Raw genomic sequence first — 18,272 nt, forward strand, 5'->3', positions numbered from 1 at the left:
GGGCCTCATCTTCAGACACTTGAGGAAACAAAGAATTTTTCCTGAACTTTCGATCCCTATTAACAACATACTAATAGTGTGATGACTTTTTGTTCAGATGGTATTGGTATTTCATCACTTTCTTAGGTCCAAGGATTGCTTATAACATTGTTAGCATATGTTGACCTGTTGTAGCTCCTCTTAGTTTAACGGATGATGCTCGCTGTGGTTTTTCTTTGCGCAATGAAAGCCTGATGGTTGGGCTCATCCTTGTGCTGGCTCCACTTGATCCAGGCTCTGCATCTTTCCTATATAGCATGATCACACTCTGTGGGCCACCAGGTGTGCTTGCTTTTGCTGGATGAAGCAGGGATGGTTTGTTGAGTGGCATCCAGAAGAGCCTTTTGTAGAGTAGATCACTTTTTTTTTGGTGTGTATTCTTCTCAAGGGTGGTCTGGAAGTCACAATCCTCATCGCTCAGCCGCTGGGTGTTTAACCTAGGTATCCTCGAGACCTTTGGGGTTTTGGGTGCTTTCCTCAAGGGTTGTAGGTTGGTCTCTACTAGGGAGAGATGGTGGTCAGAGTCGAGGTTGGCTCCTCTCTGTATTTTCCTGTGGTATCTCCTGTTAATAACCACAGGGTCTAACTGAAATTCACCCAGCATGTGATTTGGACTCGGCCTTCTTAGGCAATCGCTTGAATATGGTTGATTTTAGGACCAGGTTGTATTTGTCGCTCGCCATTTCTGTTGGTTCTTTTGTGGGCTGGGTAACTGCCTACTTATCAACATCAATGTCCCACTCCAGTTGCTCTGGACTATCGTACGGTATTTCTTCTCCTTACCGACTTGTGCGCTGAAGTCACCCATGAGTATGGTGGTGTGGTAGTTTGGGATCTTGTCTAGGGTCTCTTCAAGGGTGTTACAGTAGTACTCCACTGCTTCCAGATCTTTCCTGTTGGTGTCATTTGTAGGTGCATGGAAGTTCACTATGGTGTACGCTTTGTTGTGGGACTTGAAGGATAGTGAGGAGTTTCTGCCATTGAGCGAAATGAATTCTAATATATGGTTGACCATTCTATGGTGTACAGCAAAGCCAGTACCGAGGTGTGGAACTGTCATCACCCTCTTACCCGGTTTCCCTTTATAGAGGCGGTATCCTTGGGTTTCCAATGCATCTTCATTTGTGAACCGAGTCACTTGTAATGCTGCTATCTTGATGTTATACTTGTCCAATACATTAAGGGCGTGTTTGCATTTACCTACCTTTAACAGGGAGTTGATGTTTACTGTAGCTAGGTAAATAATGTTCCTTTTCTTTTTCTGTTCCTATTTATGTGAGGGTAGTTGTGGTGAAGTACATGAAGGTGCAGGCTCCCCAGAATCCGATGTCCTGCTTGCCCCAACATGACTGGGGGTGGATTGGTTACCACCTGGGGGTAATATTTTAGTTGATATTTCTCTTCATGTTGAGTCCAACGAGTATATATATGAGCGGTCACCCTAATGGGTGATAGTTGTTAACTCTCAAGGTTGTTAGCCCTGAGGTGTATTTTATCAGCCGCCACTAACATGTGGAACAGATGCTGCCGGGGTACCGCCACTGACATGTGGAACCGTCATGCCCTCTGCCCATTATAACAATGGACAGTAGATTGCCTTCTTCGCCAGCTCCACCCTATCAAAGTCCATCTTCTTGTCTATTAATAAAATAATTCTTAAGTCCAGAAAAATAATCACCATTGTTGTATGGTGTTAAATTTTAAGTTTTTAACACAGTACTTAATTTTTGTATTAGGCTGAGAAGCACTGAAAGTATCTTGCCTTAGTGTTATTTATTCTACATATTGCCTACAACATTATCGTTGACTGCAACATTGCAGTCATTAAAGAGTAAGTCACAGTACAGTAGAACCTCGATAATTCGAAATCGGTTAATTCAAAATCCCGCCTAATTCGAAGAAGCTCTCGTTCCCGGAAACATGAGATACAGTTTTGCATGTTATTTCAATTGTTTATTTCGAAATATGGATAATCCGTAATTCAGACTTTTAATTCGAAACTGCCTTTACATTTTAAAACAATACTATGTTACAGAGTAATTTCAACTCGAAATTTATCCGCTCCACATTATAATAGAACGCGCGTTCCGGAACGTGGAGGGGTAGCTTTCCGCACTTACACTCACTTCAGTGGGTCTACAGTGCGCTTCATGATTGCTAAGTTGAATAAAATCGGAATTCTTTTGTATTCAGCCTTTTAAGGAACGCCGTAATATCACACAACAGGCATTTTGCGGGAAAACAGAATCCGCGAACACTGGCGATGCCGACAGTTGACGAAAAAACGTGGCTCATATAATAAATTCGTAGGCACCGAACAATATTGTCATTGCCGGTGAAACTGCATTGCTTTATTTTAATGCGAGCCCAAACGGTCTTATGGTTTTAAAGGAGAAATTGCCACCCGGGAAATCGTACAAGTGTGGGGGATGGGTGTCATAGTAGTGCGTTGCAATGCACATGAAGCGAGATACTTTATCCCCTCGTCATAGGAAAGTTCGATAAGCCACAATGTTTTAAGAGCGTCGGGCACTTTCCATGCCAGTACAAAGCATCTATAATAAAAATACAAACAGTACAGAAATCCAAAAAATAATGCATTTGCACAGGGGAACTGGCATAATTTATCCTCGTCTTTGAATTGTGCGATTGTTTTTTTCTTTCTTTCGTTGCGTGAGGTTATGTTTGTCAGTGTTTTATCTAAGTGCATTATTTGAACATTGTAAATGCACCTTGTTGGATACATTTCGGAAATAGCTTTTTCCATGGCATTTGAAAGGTTTAAACTGTGAATCGAGGTGATTGCATGTATTAATGGGTCTCAGAATATTTTGTGACACGGCAAGTGTTTACATTTCTGAAGTACGAGAGAAGTGCCATGGCGGGAAATCGTACAAGGATAGAGTCATAGGAAAGTTCGATTTTAAGGGCATCGGGTACTTTCTGTGTAAATACAAGGCATCTAAAATGCATACAGTATAGTAATCCAATTAATAAAGCACTTGCTCATGGGAGCCAACATAGATTTCTCCTCGTCTTAGAATCTTGCTTTTTTTTTTTTCTTTCTTTCTTTCGTTGCGTGAGGTTATGTTTACCAGTGAGATATCCCAGTGCATTATTTGAATACTGTAAATGCACCTTCTTGGATACATTTTGGAAATAGTTCTTTTTTCATGGCATTTGAAAGGTATAAACTGTGAATCAAGGTTAACTGCATGCAGTAACATGCCTTAGAATATTTTGTAACGCAGCAAGGGTTGGTACTTCTGAATTGCGAATTGGCGGTTAATTCGAAATCACGTAATTCGAAGTCTGATTTTTTAGTCCCAACGACTTCGAATTAACAAGGTTTTACTGTACAATGTTTACAGAATTTTTTGTTCTTGTTTGGCAAAAGTACTTGGTGATCTTTCTGTACACACTGCAAGTTCTTATAGAAATTGTGATATGCTGGAGGGATCCAAGGGAGACATGATAGTACATCTCTTAGTTTACTTACTTCAGTATGTCTGGCAGAACCAAATTTCTTAGGAAGACATTCACTAAAGTTCTGCAGGAAGCTGGTGGGCTGTCCTTTCTTTCTCATTAACATGGGTTCCATAATTCCATTGTATGTCCCAGACATGTTAATAATACTACCATCTTCATCTTCTGATACTAGCAGGTGAACTGCTATCCTGACACCAAACTTTGTAAACCAATATAGTTGGTCCGTTATTGGACATTATAAATTTTCCGGCTAACTCATTCCTGGTTGCCAGCATTTCACCCCACTATGCTAAGTTGGGTTCATCAGTTGGTAAATACCACACCTACCAAGACGTTTGGCTAGTGTATACTTAGGCTACTCATGGTGCATTGGCACTGCCGGTGGCTCCAAGTAGCCTACACAGTGGCCTCCATGGTATGCACTAACCATGCGTCTTGGTGGGTGTACTATTTACCAACTGATAGCCCAACTTAGCACACTGGGGTAAAACGCTGACAACCAGGAACGAGTTAGCTGGAAAATTTATAATGTCCAATAACGGACCATTTATATTGGTATTATAAATTTACTCACTCGGAACAAGTATTTCAGGTTCCCTATGAGAATTAACATCTATAACACACTCCAGAGCCATGAGAAAATTGCTGCGTCCATTATATAATTTCTCAGCCATGATTTAATTAAAAGATCTGGTAAGTATATATCTATTAAATTACTTAATTCTATTCCTATTTTTTTTTTTACAATACTTCTACGGTTCAGCACTAACATTTTTATGTCATCCCTATGGTACTTGACTTCCAGTCCCCTGTTCCCTTATCATCCTTATTCACCTCTGACCAGATATCTGCAAGAAACACTCTAACTCATACTAACCGATGAGAGGAATACTGCTCTTCTCATCATACGATGTATGTGTGAGAGTGGATTTTTCAGGGGGTTCTAAATTTCAAGTTTTCCGTGTCCTTTTCAGCTTAATACAATCATTATCTTATTTTTAAACATTTGTTTTTGAAATTCTCCATTTAATAGATAGTTTTAAATTTTGGTTTTTGTTTTCACTAAAATAGTTCAGTACAGAGCTCTATAGCTGCGGTCGCTTAAGTGTGGCCAGTATCCAGTAATCGGGAGATAATGGGTTCGAACCCCACTGTCGGCAGCCCTGAAGATGGTTTTCCGTGGTTTCCCATTTTCACACCAGGCAAATGCTGGGGCTGTACCTTAATTAAGGCCATGGCCACTTCCTTCCCATTTCTAGGCCTTTCCTATCCCATCATCACCATAAGACCTATCTTTGTCGGTGCGACGTAAAGCAAAAAAAAAAAAAAGTTTAGTGGTTGCCTAGTTGTACTTCCTCTTAAAACAACAATCACAAACACCTGAAGTTGTGGGAGGAGTTGATTAAGTAAACATGAAGGACTCTCCAGCTGTGCCTATCATTCTTACCACACTGCATGTCCAAATGATGCTAGGTTTCCAGTCTTTTATTTAATCTAAAAACAATAAAAAAAATTAGTATGTTGTGTGATGTGTCTCCAAAATCATATTCATATGTTACCATACGAGTCAAACCTTCATCATTCCTGCTATAGATTTTAAGAACATTTTGTTTTCAAAAGGGATTCTTCAGTGTGCCTGAAGACCTTTTGACACAGATATGCATTTAGCACTTTCAAATGTCTGCCAACTGCACCAGGATTTGGTCTCTCAAACTTGAGCGTATTAAGTGCAAGCTTCACAAAATGTGCTGACCACCAGTCTTTCAAGAAATTTTTTTTTTGTGTTGTTGTTTATTATTCTAAATAGTGTGCTTTAGGCTACTGATATTACTTCAGATCTTCATTATGCTTCATGAGTGACTCAGGAGATAGAAGTGCTGACCTTCTGATCTTTAGTCAGCAGATTTGATCTTGGCTCAGTTCAGTGGTATGTGAATATGCTTAAATACACCAGCTTCTTATTGGTAGATTTTGTGACAAATAAAAACTCATGTGGAACAGGATTCTGGCTTCTCAGCATTTCTGTAAACTGTGAAAGAAGTTAAGGGAATAGAAAACCATCTAACACAAAATTGTGCTTCATAATGCTTTGGTTACCAATGCCTTGCTCTTATGTTTTTTAAAATTTTTATTGGATGTGCATAGTTTTACAATCTTTATAGTGTATTATAAAATTTTAAATGTTTTCTTTTCTCTCCAGGTTTCATTAGAGTCTCCCACCATGAATGGGTTTCAGAATGAAGGTAGGCATTTTTTCTGAGGTTTTTTGGGTTAAATTTTAATTGCAGTAGGTTAATTATCATGCTTCTGTGTTATTCCTGGAATCCAACCATCCATATTCAGAGTACTTAAAATCATATTAATAAGAAAAATATTATGTGTAAAAATGAAATAAATACTTGTGAATAGAAGGGTTTAAATAGGATAGAAAAAGGAAGAAAGTCCTGAATGAAGATATAATTAGTATAAATGGAAAAGAAGATACATGTAATGGAATATTGTATAGAACTATACAAATACAGGAAAATTTGAATAGATGGGTGAGAATAATTGAAAGTGAATTAGGATGAAATTGAAAAAGCAATTTTGTAAGGAAATGATTGCAAATCAAGTGGTCAGATTTGAGGAATGGAAAATCAACCACAGTAAAACCTTATCGATCCCAGTTCCTTCACATCCATCCCTTCTCATCCCCCGACAAGTGTAGAGCAAGAAGAAAAGTTCTATACTTGACCCACACAAAGACTGGGAATCTGTCTGGATGGCCCCTCAATGAGGTTGGTGCCCCTCCTTGGTGGGCTGGGGCAGGTTTGTCAGGGGCTGAGATGGGATGGATGTAGGGGAGCTGGAATCGATGAGGTGGGGCCTCTGTATTTGAGGATGGCAATGTGTGAGGATGTGGAGATTGTCCTTTGGGTTTCCATGTTTGTCCTTGTCTCCTGTCTCTGTTGCTCCCTCTTCACACGCTTGCCGGCCGTTGTGTTCGTCCTATTATGTGTGTTCCTTTCTTGTTCCCCTCTCTACCTCTCTCTTTCTCTCTGACTTGATTTGACACTTGTTTGTTCCTTTCCTATACTTGTATTGTTGTCCCATTGGTATCCTTTTCTCCTTTTTTGTTTGTCCTGTGTGCCTATTCTTTTTCCACCTGTGTTTGTCTTATGTTTCTTCCCTTTTCCTGTACTTATCCAGCTTTCTTCTTGTCCTACACTTTTCTCACATGGAGACTGGTGATCTGTGAGGATGGTCCCTTAATGAGTGTTGGTGCCTGCCCTGCTGGTGGGGCTTGGGGGAGGAGTGGACTTACGGGGGCTGAGAAGGGATGGATGTGGGTGAGCTGGGATTGATGAGTGCGGTGGGGGGGCATTGTATTTGCGGATGGCAGTGTGTGAGCATTGGAGATTGTCCTTGTCCTTTTGTGTTTCCACTTTTGTCCTTGTCTCGTATTTCCATTGCTCTCTCTTCCCACACTGGCTTGCCGTTGTGTTCGTCCTATTATGTGTGTTCTTTTCTTGTTCCCCTCCATCCCTATCTTGATTTGACACTTGTTGTTCCTTCCTATACTTGTACTGTAAAATCTTGTTAATTCGAAAAGCTTGGGATTAAAAAATTAGACTTCCAAATTACGTGATTGTGAATTAACTGCTTATCCTGAATCCACTCTCTTCTCTCACCGATCGCATAATAATGTAATTAAATTATTTTAACTCTGTGACACACCCTGTTAAAAACAAGAAATAAACACAGTATTAAACAACCTTGTTCTTACTACACCACCGGTAACAATTAAATGCAATAAAAGGGTTAGGTTGAGTTTACGTTACTGTAGTTCGCTTGCATGCGTCAAGCATTTTCATAACTAATTCTGACTAAAGGGGTCGAAAGTGGCACCAGAAGAGGTGAAATTTGTAACTTTATATCTGGCAGTCAGAGGTAAACTACTGTATCATGACATTTTACCAACTTTAGAGGAGTATAGAAGGAAACTGTTGAGGCGCATATTTTGCTTCCTTTGAGGCAAGTCGAATTGACTGTTCTTACCATTAATAAGTTAAAAGAAAGTATAAAATGGTTTAACCTTTCAATACTTCCAGACTATTAAAATAGTATTGAAAGGTTGAACCATTTTATACTTCTTTTTAACTTGTTAGTGAACTCGCTTCAGTACAGAACAATAAGAAATTCTTATCTCTTAACGATCTGACCATGGTAAACTATTGTAAGATAGAATACAATGAAGAGTGTATCGGTCTGCATAAGGTTGAACTGTTGTATGATCACTTACCATTGTTTTTGCTTGGTTCTCTCTGCACATATGATAGTATCACATTGCTAGTCCTCACTCTTATGAAGCTTGTACATACAATAGCGTACTCATAAGAAGGCATTACCAAAACAATTCCGATATGGTAAAGATCTCAAAATTGTAGTTTTTGCATATACGATGGTTTACCTCTGACGTCTAGATATGTGACATCAAAATCAGGTGAAGATTTCTGTGATTCCCATCTTCAGCAAATTTACAATAGTTGTGCTAGGTGGTTTGAAGTTCATACAAGGATTTTTTTCATGAATAACTTTAATAAATTATTTACGCTTCAAGGAAACGTGAATAATCAAATGTAGGCTACGTAGAAACATTCGCCAGCTATGTTAACATCAGTTAGCTTTGCACAGTTCAAATCTCGGTCTTGAATCTCATCTCTCACACTTGTGGAGGCTGGTACTATCGATAGCAGGCAGCTGTTTAACTTTGAAAGTGGATATAAATAAAACTATATTAGAGATGTAATCAGGCAAGCAATATGCAAACTAAATCCATAATTTCTACTGACTTTTGAAAAGGTCGGTAATGAGAGTGTGCCAGTTTCTTCCTGTATACACTTTCTACAAACTTTTAAATTTTGTCTGTTGCTTTAATTACTGCAGAAAGAGCTTCATTCTATGGCAGCAGAGTTGGCCTTTTTTCGTGTTCATTTTCTGCAGCAGTAACTTCTGGCATTGGCTGATTCTCAGGATGGTTGGAACTTAATAGCTTTGCTGGCTCTCTCTGCTCCAGTTTAAACTTGTGTAGTTCAATGTACTCTGGTAAATCTAGTTCAACTATGGATGTTTATTTCAGTGCTCCCACTTTTTGTCATCGATGTTAGTTACACTTGCATCTGGTTCATTTTTGGGGCTAAGTTCACGCTTTATAAAACAGTTCCTGATGACTGAAGGAGAAACACCATCCCATACAACAGCAATTCTGCAAGTAGAATCTGTTATGTTCAGTTTTATTATTTCTATTGATGGAATGTTTCTGAAGACTTCTTGAATAAGGAATCACACCAGATGTTTCCCGTACCCATGTTTAAAAGCAGGAATATACTATGGCTTGGTAAAGAGGCTGGAGATAGCTGGTCATATTTGCAGGTAGATACTGAACCCTTTGATCCACTCTGAAGGATACCTACCTTCCTTACCTATCAAGCAAAATTTCATGAGATTTGTCTCTTGGGTCGTTTTGGGTTCTTTGTCACTTGCTGAGGTAAAAGGTAGGGTTCAGTAATCCTAATCCATCTACTCAAATGAAAGGTCTATTCATAAAATATTTGTATTTTATTTTGGAGAAATTTACTGAAGAAACTAATAATTTGAAATCCATGTATAATACGGACTCTATCTTGTCCACGTAACCCCACAATCATTTTTACACAGAGGGGCCGAACGCTGGTTTGAGCCTTTGACTTGACTGTCTGATGGGCATCCTTACTAGAAACCATTGTCTCAATTATTAACTTTTACAGTGCCAAGATGCCAATGCAGCGGCACTTACATCCTGTACAAAAAATGCCAGGATGCTGATTCGATCGGCACCCTCTTATAAGTGGTGTACTTATGCAGTAAGGTGCTAAATTGCGCCACAAGTCAAGTAGAAAGAAGGTAGAATCTTTGTAATTCCTCCTTATGTCATTAGATGGCACTGTCATAGCTTCATTTTTGCTAGTTTACTCGTCGATTTTGAGTGTATGACCTGTGAGCGCTTGACGTCTATGATCCAATATAGCAGCCTCCTTGTTTGTTCATGTGTGCGGGTTGTAATTTGTTGTCAATAATTTTACGTTCTAATTGATGCATTTGAGTTATTTATCGTAATGTATTAAGTTTATTATTATTTCTACTGTAGTTATAGTTACTTAGCAATTTATTTAGGTCGTAGTAAAGTTGTAATATAGTACATTTATCACAACAAGGCATGTCGTCACGTAGGCCTAATTCGGGAGAAGAAATTGAGGAACTTTCGGGTTGCTTTGAAGATGTAAGCGACTCTAATTTTAGCGAAAGTGATGATTATGTTTTTTTGGGGTCTTCAGATAGCGCACCGGAGAATGATGGAGCTGTGTCATTGGCTAATGGGCTTACAACATTTCGTGCAATGTCAAAGTGTTATAGTGACAGTGCTAATGAAAATGACAGTAACAGTGATTCTTGGACTGAATGCATATTCCCTGAAAGTAATGTTGTCCATCCCCACAATTTTTATCAGATCCCAGGGACAAAGCATGTAGGCCTACCTCAACCTGATGCTCCAGCCATAGAATATTTCAATCTGTTCTTTACACTTTCATTCCTGACACTATTAGTTGATTTTGTGTGTTGTTCAGATCTTCTGAACTGTTTTGTAATAACAAATACTGCTACTAGACACAGTTCTCTCAAATGATAACCATTACTCACCCAAAATTCATAAAATATTCAATCGTTGACAGGTTACACTGTTCGTGTTTTCTCTCCACATGTTCAGTGTTTTTGGAAATTAGTTTATAAATTGGAAAGTAGACTTACATTAAAAATATAAATTGGTTTATATATGATCCCAGATAAGAGTTAAGATTAAATATCATCATTTAGTCACTTCGGATTTAGTGTAAAATTTGCTAATTAATTTCATGTTTTTCCTTTTTTAAATAAAAACTTAGTAATATTTTTATGCACAATATTCCACAAAATTTTGTTTTTTGAAATGAAAGTCATATGTTTATATTCCTTGGAGTATATCAAGACCATATACCAAATTTTACCTCCATATCTTTTAAAATGAGACGTAAATTAAATTTTTAATACATTGATGCAAAATCCATTGAAACATGCTTGGCATTCTATGCATATGATGACCCATTATGGGTCGTCATCCAAAGGGTTAAATAAAGAAAGGAAAGTCTGGAAATCCTTAAATTCGGCTTCCATGTGAGACTACATGAACCCTCATAATGATTCTTGATTGTCCAGCCCTCGTAACACGAACTCTGGACTCTGGGTATAATTAAGGCAGTCCAGTCGGTGCGTGCCACACAGTGGTTATACGGCATGGACCCTTAATTGAATCAATGTGACCTGCGACTGTCATGGACCGACCTCTAACTTCGAAGTTACTTTAAAGTCATTGTGGATGATGACCGCAAGGAAACTGATACTACAGTGGCATATTACCCTGATTCCAAGTCCCTGAAGTTGATAACCCCATGACCATCCAAGTTTCTAAGCTGAAGGCTAAACACAATAAGTTACATTGGTTGATGATCAAAGTTTCCACTTTACTAACCCCAGCACATTTACTGCTCAATCAATCAGTCAAATAATAATGCAACAACAACAATGCTCACAACACTTCGTGGCAGTAAAATCCATTACCTTCGGATATGTCCCCTTAATCGTTACGTTAACATTTAAATATTCCCAGAAAAATAAACTAAGATTTCCAGAATGCACCTCCAAGTTATTCGCTTGCTTTAAAGTTATTTCACAAATATGGTTCCACTGAATTTAATAATTAATTAAATTAAAATGATTTAATGAAATGGTATGGAATGTCGTATGGCTTTTAGTGCCGGGATATCCCAGGACGGGTTCGGCTCGCCAGGTGCAGGTCTTTCTATTTGACGCCTGTAGGCGACTTGCACATTGTGATGAGGATGAAATGATGATGAAGACAACACATACACCCAGCCTCTGTGCCATTGGAATTAACCAATTAAGGTCAAAATCCCCGACCCGGTCGGGAATCGAACCCGGGACTCTCTGAACCGAAGGCCAGTACGCTGACCGTTCAGCCAACGAGTCGGACATTTAATGAAATCTTATTGAACAACAAATTCTATCTCCACGGACGAATGGTTTCTTTCACAAGTCCCTACTCAACGTTTGACACAGTTATATTCAGTTCATGTTTAATGTTTATCATCTGTCCTTATTTTGCAGCTTATATCTTGTTTCATGACATTACACTTTAAATCTAATCTAACCCTGGCCTTTATTAATACTTGGATAACCCTGATAATTACGTACAAACCAAAAGTAACTCGCCACATACTGTAAACCGATTACGATGTCATATCTTGTCATAACATTTCATAAAGTTTGTGCACCCTCACAAACAAACACTCATCACTACCACCCCTCTATATTTTGGACAACCCTGAAATTGGCTAATCTCGCTCATTATACTTTAACTTTAGGGTTTCAGATATACATTACAATCTCAATTAAACAAATTCACAGTATCTAATAACCTACATGTTATTCCCGGATGAAAATTTCAACTAGATCCCGCAGTTAATGATATCCGCTGCCAAGAATGCAATCTCGTTTCAATACGTAACTCTCTACACACCTTCCGTTATACTAACTGTCCCCTATCGATCAGCTGGTGGCACTGGACACAAACCACCCTCGCTGTCAGTTTCGACATGAAACATATGTCTGTCGTCTTACATGACTGGCCTCTAAGAATGAAACCCTTTGACTTCGCAAAATAGAACATAATACGATATTCTGACCAAACAAATATGCACATAGATTTACTTTTAAATGTCCCACAATAATTGTACATGTTGCAAATTAATACTGGCATGGATTCTCATACTCTACTTTCCTTCCCAAACATTATAAAATCTTCCTCGGGTTCCCACAAAGTCCCGGCATAATCTACAGGTTTCCAATCACCTGATTCACAAATCCTATCTTAACTCACACGACAAATCTAACCTCTGTTCTCAAACTCAACGACTCTCACTGACAAAAGAACTGGAATAAAATTCCATACTAGAATCCACGGCGCCTAATAATGCCCAATGCTTTAACAATGAACATCTTCACATCAAATGATCTCGTATTTTAAAATTTGATTTTCACGAAAAATGACTGACAAATTTTACTGTTATTATTGTCACTCGGACACGGTTTACACAGACACAGAATACGTTACACTTCGTGACAAATTCACCGATCTGCATCTGTGGAGAATTATCTAATTGACCGTACCTGTTCGCTACACAGCTAAGGAGTTTGAGCCTCCATGGACGTTAACATACTCTTGCTATCTACTTAATATGGACTCCATGAAAGTAATAGTATAGTAGTCATGGTGATGTTTGATGTTGTTGTAGCAGAGGATAATTCTTTGTAAGAATAAATCAGTAACCTATGACATTTCAGTGTTCTTATTGTGCCCGTTCGCATCTCGTAGACCAACAACAAAATGGCGGCGTAGGAAGGTATGGCCCATGCAATCTACTAAGGCAATGAACTTCGTATCAATGCAACGTATAGGAGGCTATGTACGTCACGGAAAGGATAGGTTTCGAAGACACTGGAGAACAGTAGAGGCTCATTTGAATTGTTTTAAAAAAAACATAGCAGCGGGTGAATTGTTTAACGAGACTCTCAAAAAAAAAAAAAAAAATTACTTCACGGAGACAAGACGCAGATGCGAGCAGATCTACATATTCGACGAATATACTTACCTATAGAAGAAGAATATTAATTATATATATTTGCGACAGCATATAATTAAAGTATTCATCGCTGTATGCAAGTAGAAGAGCCGAGAAAAAAATATAAATATATAAAATATTGGTGATATACGACGGATTTGGGCTAATAAGCAGCAACGTAACGATCGAAAGAATCGGAATTCACCATTGTGAAATATTAAATATCTACATACGAGAAGATTATAATTTCCGTAACAGTAAAAATAATAATTATTTACGGAGAAAATATTTCACAGAAAGAAAAACTTTGACGATTATTTTAATTAACAGAGAAATGCAGAATACTAAGACTAATTACTGCCCACAAGGAATTCTTCTCATTGTCTACAGATACAAGATGATGACTGTCTGCTAATTTATCAAGATGGACCAAACTGGGGATATGTACCGTCGAACCAGATGACCAGTCGGAGAGTATTGGACAGGCCAACCAGTGGAGATGATGACGTTGGATGAGGATCGGTCAGCCAAAAGACCGGACGATATGGAGTGGTCTGACGAGCTATGTGACCAGCAGATGACCACGAACGTCCAGCCCAGCCAGATATCCAGTTCAAATCTGAGGGTCTAGCAGCAACAGAAGGACGGAGCAACCACCAGACCAGATGTAGCAACTGACGAGCTAAGTCCATACTTTTCTATAGTAGAGTAGTTTCTTGTAATCTGCACCCTCAATCTATTTTGGCATGTGCTGAGAATTTGGTGATTTATGAAGTAATTAAGAACGCGTGTGTAATATAAGTAATGTGTGAAATACTTAAGATTTTAAGATTAGATGGAAGTGATGAATTAGAATGATAATATCACATATACTGGATACCGCACTAGCACATTGATAGTGGAAATAATATCCGATAAGAGAAAGGTGTGTTACTTGTGTAGAGCTAGAATCAATGAGTCTAAGTCACTAGTAAAGGTTCGATTAATCTCGTTTTACCTAAGTATAGTTTACGTCACGAATTACCTGCGCAATACGATGATCATTGACAAATTAAGTATTCCTTTCGTCAGAGAAAGAGGGCATATGAATTCGTATTACTGTTATTAAAAATAGAGGTTATTGACTGCGTATTTTGCTAAGCAATTCTTGAATATTTAGCATATGGTTTTGGAGTTATGGCTATATGCATGCGGCTAAATGGAAGCCGATAGTGTGTTAAAGTGACGACGGTATTGTATTGAAATGTGATTATATATTGATGAATGGTTTAAGTGAAGAGATTTTTATATGTTCTACGGGAAGTGTAAGAATTGCAATTTGACGTGTTGATGATTTATTAGTAATATAAGGTGAGTTGCTATGCCATATTTGAAAATATACGTCAAGAAGAGAATTCCGGGCAGATGACCATTTCAAGGTAAGGTAAAGATGAATTATGTAGAATTGTGTATCGTGACAGTGATATTGTGTTTGACTTGGGTGAATAACAGGTACTGCGTAAGAGAGAGTGTTCTTATATATGATGCAATAGACTCATGATTGATTATATATATCTAGTATTTCGTGGAGCGGTGATCTTACAGGTTGATATGAAATACCTGCATTCTATACTATCCATACACGTTCAGTAGCACGTATATAAATAAAATATTGAGACAGTGCAGATAATAAGAGTACATTGAGCCACTAATAGATGAGTGTGTAGATTAGAAACTATTCGAAAAGTTAGTTAGATTTTTTTAAATTTCTACTTAAATAAATATGATTTTAACTCAGTATATAAAAATGAAAAATATTACAATGGTTAGTTAGGAGCCAGATATCGAAGGCACGAGGGTGGTATTGCTTTAGCTCGTAAGTCGTTACTTGTTCGTACTTGAAAGATGTTACCTAACACTCGGAGTTCAAACCTATGAAAGACTTTAACTTATAAATGGAAGGTCGGTGAACACTGCCACAATTTAATACACGCGAAAGTGTATACTTGGGAAACATGTCTCATATGTTGTGAGGATAACTTTAATAATTAACAGAGCAGTATTTACAATATGAAAATTTTATTTGATTCCTTGAATGCTCAATGATCGCAAATATTATTAAAAAAGATGTAATACTTTCGGAACATGGCTACGAAGGTTCACATGTGTATTTATTGGAATTTGAACTTTATTAATGAGAGAATGTTAGCATTTTTATTTAAGTTCCACTATTTTATCTTAAATGAGCCAGCGCTGACTCTAACTTATTTTCAAATGATGAGATAACACGGAAGTAATACTACCCAGATTTCACTATATCTCGAATATTAATTTTTCTCAATAAATAATCTTATATATTTTCTTTAGTATGTGACTGTGTTATGATTTCTGTTCTGGCAACGTTTAGAGTTAAGTTAGTTGATAAGTTTATTAGATGTAAGCAATTAATAACTTCTCACAAATGAAATGCGAGAGACTTTTAAGTTATCGGTCGTCGTTCTCGCGCATACGGATACTTACATGTTGCGTACCCCAGCGGTCGGAATCTCTTCAGAAACCACGTTAAACAATTACATATAAAATCTCAGATTTTATGGGCGGAAAAAGGATACCCTGAGAAGAAATAATGAGCTACCGGGATAATCTTGCACTGACCGCTGCAAGAGCGGGTGCATTATGAAGTAAAACATTACAGCATCACTCAACACTACATACAGCGCTTCCATCCGATTGAAAATGGGTAACCACGGATCCCTTTTGCACCAGTTCCATAAAATTCCAACAGAAAATTTTACGTTGAATAAACATCTTAATTTGACATCACAAAATATAGGCAATAAATACACGGAAATGACGATCTACTTTGGACGTGATATCACTTCGAAACTCTCATTAATAACTTTTACAACATTCCACAGCACTCGCAATACTTGAACAATTTATCCAAGCAGAAAGTAAAACCAATGACCTTTCGTCACATTTCTGACATTTATGAAAAAACATATGGGTGACCAACTGCGTCATAAATACCCATTTCAAATACATATAAGTTTGACATTATAAAACAAGATATAGTAGGCAGTAAGATGGCATGTCACCTACCTTAGGTCATGTCAACAGCGTTCATCTTTGGGTTCACCTTCGACCCTCCGTCATTTATTTAGCCCTTTTTACATTTTTGGCTTTACATAGCATTTTTATTATTCTTGTTTCCTGGAAATAAAGCATTAAAAAAAAAAGAGATGCCCTTCACTTGTCGTTTTGTTGATCGCACTCGACTGATAGTATTTATTACCCGCACACGAATTACTTTCTTTACCACACACAAATTTATAAATACTACTTCGGTATCTTGACTGTCCTTTTTATACAATTACTTCTGCTCAAAAAATATCTCCACTTGGAGTCAAGACCCCAGCCACATCGGCTAAAATCTGTTGGTTGGACTTGGTCTATTTGTCGATCGATTTACAGAACAGTTCAACCCTCTGTCTCCAGCCTCAATGATCCAAATGCAGGGGTTTCAACATGGCGTCCCTTCTATATTTGTAGACATTACCCCCTCTCTCCAGGCATTTTCCCTTTGCCGCCCAGAAAATTTGCGTAACTTTTTCGACTTGAATGGACTGTATTTAAGAGTTTTTGATGTAACTACATACTTGCTACATTGCTAGCGGTAGTGTTCATGAACATTTAAAATTCATTCTTATTAAATTAACTGGTTAAATGACCTCATTTGATAGGCACTATATTTTGTCGACCTAGCGTGGGTAAGCTATACACGCGCGCCCATCTGAAATAACCCCCAGAAATGGCTTAGCAGTCTCATCATATTGCGTTCACCACTAATTCTTTCAATTAATTATATTTATTCAACATAAACTTTCTTCTGTATCCTTCCACTGCCGACACGTGCGGATGACATCACATCTCAGAGCGTGGGACGGAAAGTAGCTACCTCCTCGCCACGTGTCACTCCTGTGATATATATATAAAATTCGAGCTTCCTGTTACCATTGACATGGGGCCTCCTGTAAGAAATTTTATACTTAAAATTCTTAGGGCACAAAGGTCATGGGTTCAATACAAAAGATGCTCATTGTTTAAAGTCAGGTTGTGTGTATGTAGAGCGCTCTGGTCTAACAGAAAAATAATACCATATTTCTCTGAATCCAAGACTACGTTTTTCTCAGAACTTCATATGAAATATCAAGGGTCATCTTGCATTCACGACCTAACAGTAATGAACATCACTGGCAGCTAGCACAGTAACCACGCCGATTCCCTTCAACCCCCACATGTGCGAACAAAACTCGTTGACTTTGAACGTCTGTGTCTTTATTAAGCCTATACATTGCTAGCTGTGGCAGCCAGTTGTACAGTGCCTCAGTGTAATGTCACTGTTTCTCGAAAAATGGTGAGGAGAGAATGGCATTGTACTAGCCTCTACAAAGTGTTTAACAAATCCACAGAATGATATCAAAGCATTACCCTCTTGAACTGCAAGGTCTACCATAATGTAAAAGACGTAACAAGGACACTTTAAAGAAGTCGAAGATGAAATTATGAAGTATATGTGCGATAAAATGCAAGGGCGGAATGGCCATAACACGGCGCACAAAACTTGTTGACCTTCAACGTCTGCATCTAACTCGTTGATCACTAGCCAGCGAAGCTGGTTGAAGCCGGCAAGCGAGACGTGCATCTAGCGGCAGCCGGTTGTACCGTATGGTTTGTAGCATCCACAAAGACGCACACAAGATGCTGTTTGTTGGTACACGGATTTATTCACAATTATTTAAAATTAAATACACATAACCTTAATCACTGCTGTCACAAACAAACCACTCACATCGAAATATCAACAAACCATCATTTTAACAACTGCCTTTCACGGAGCACATGGAGATTACAACCTGAAACAGATGACTGCTGACAAGCATGTCTTCCATATCACGAGGTCACAAGTATATTCCTGTTAACCCATAATTCCTACTAAGCAATAACTCTCCT

General features: G+C 38.2%; 1 protein-coding gene across 2 annotated transcripts in view; it reads left to right on the forward strand.

The window, feature by feature from the left end:
* LOC136874436 (HAUS augmin-like complex subunit 6) overlaps positions 1-18,272 on the forward strand; it is a 333,441-nt gene that overhangs the window by 239,788 nt on the left and 75,381 nt on the right. For both annotated transcript variants that reach the window (XM_068227904.1, XM_068227905.1), the window contains exon 9: positions 5,729-5,771. In XM_068227904.1, the coding sequence (XP_068084005.1) occupies positions 5,729-5,771 (43 nt within the window). The remainder of the gene's footprint in view (positions 1-5,728; positions 5,772-18,272) is intronic.

Source organism: Anabrus simplex, chromosome 5, assembly GCF_040414725.1.
Source record: "Anabrus simplex isolate iqAnaSimp1 chromosome 5, ASM4041472v1, whole genome shotgun sequence".
Taxonomy (NCBI): Eukaryota; Metazoa; Arthropoda; class Insecta; order Orthoptera; family Tettigoniidae; genus Anabrus; species Anabrus simplex.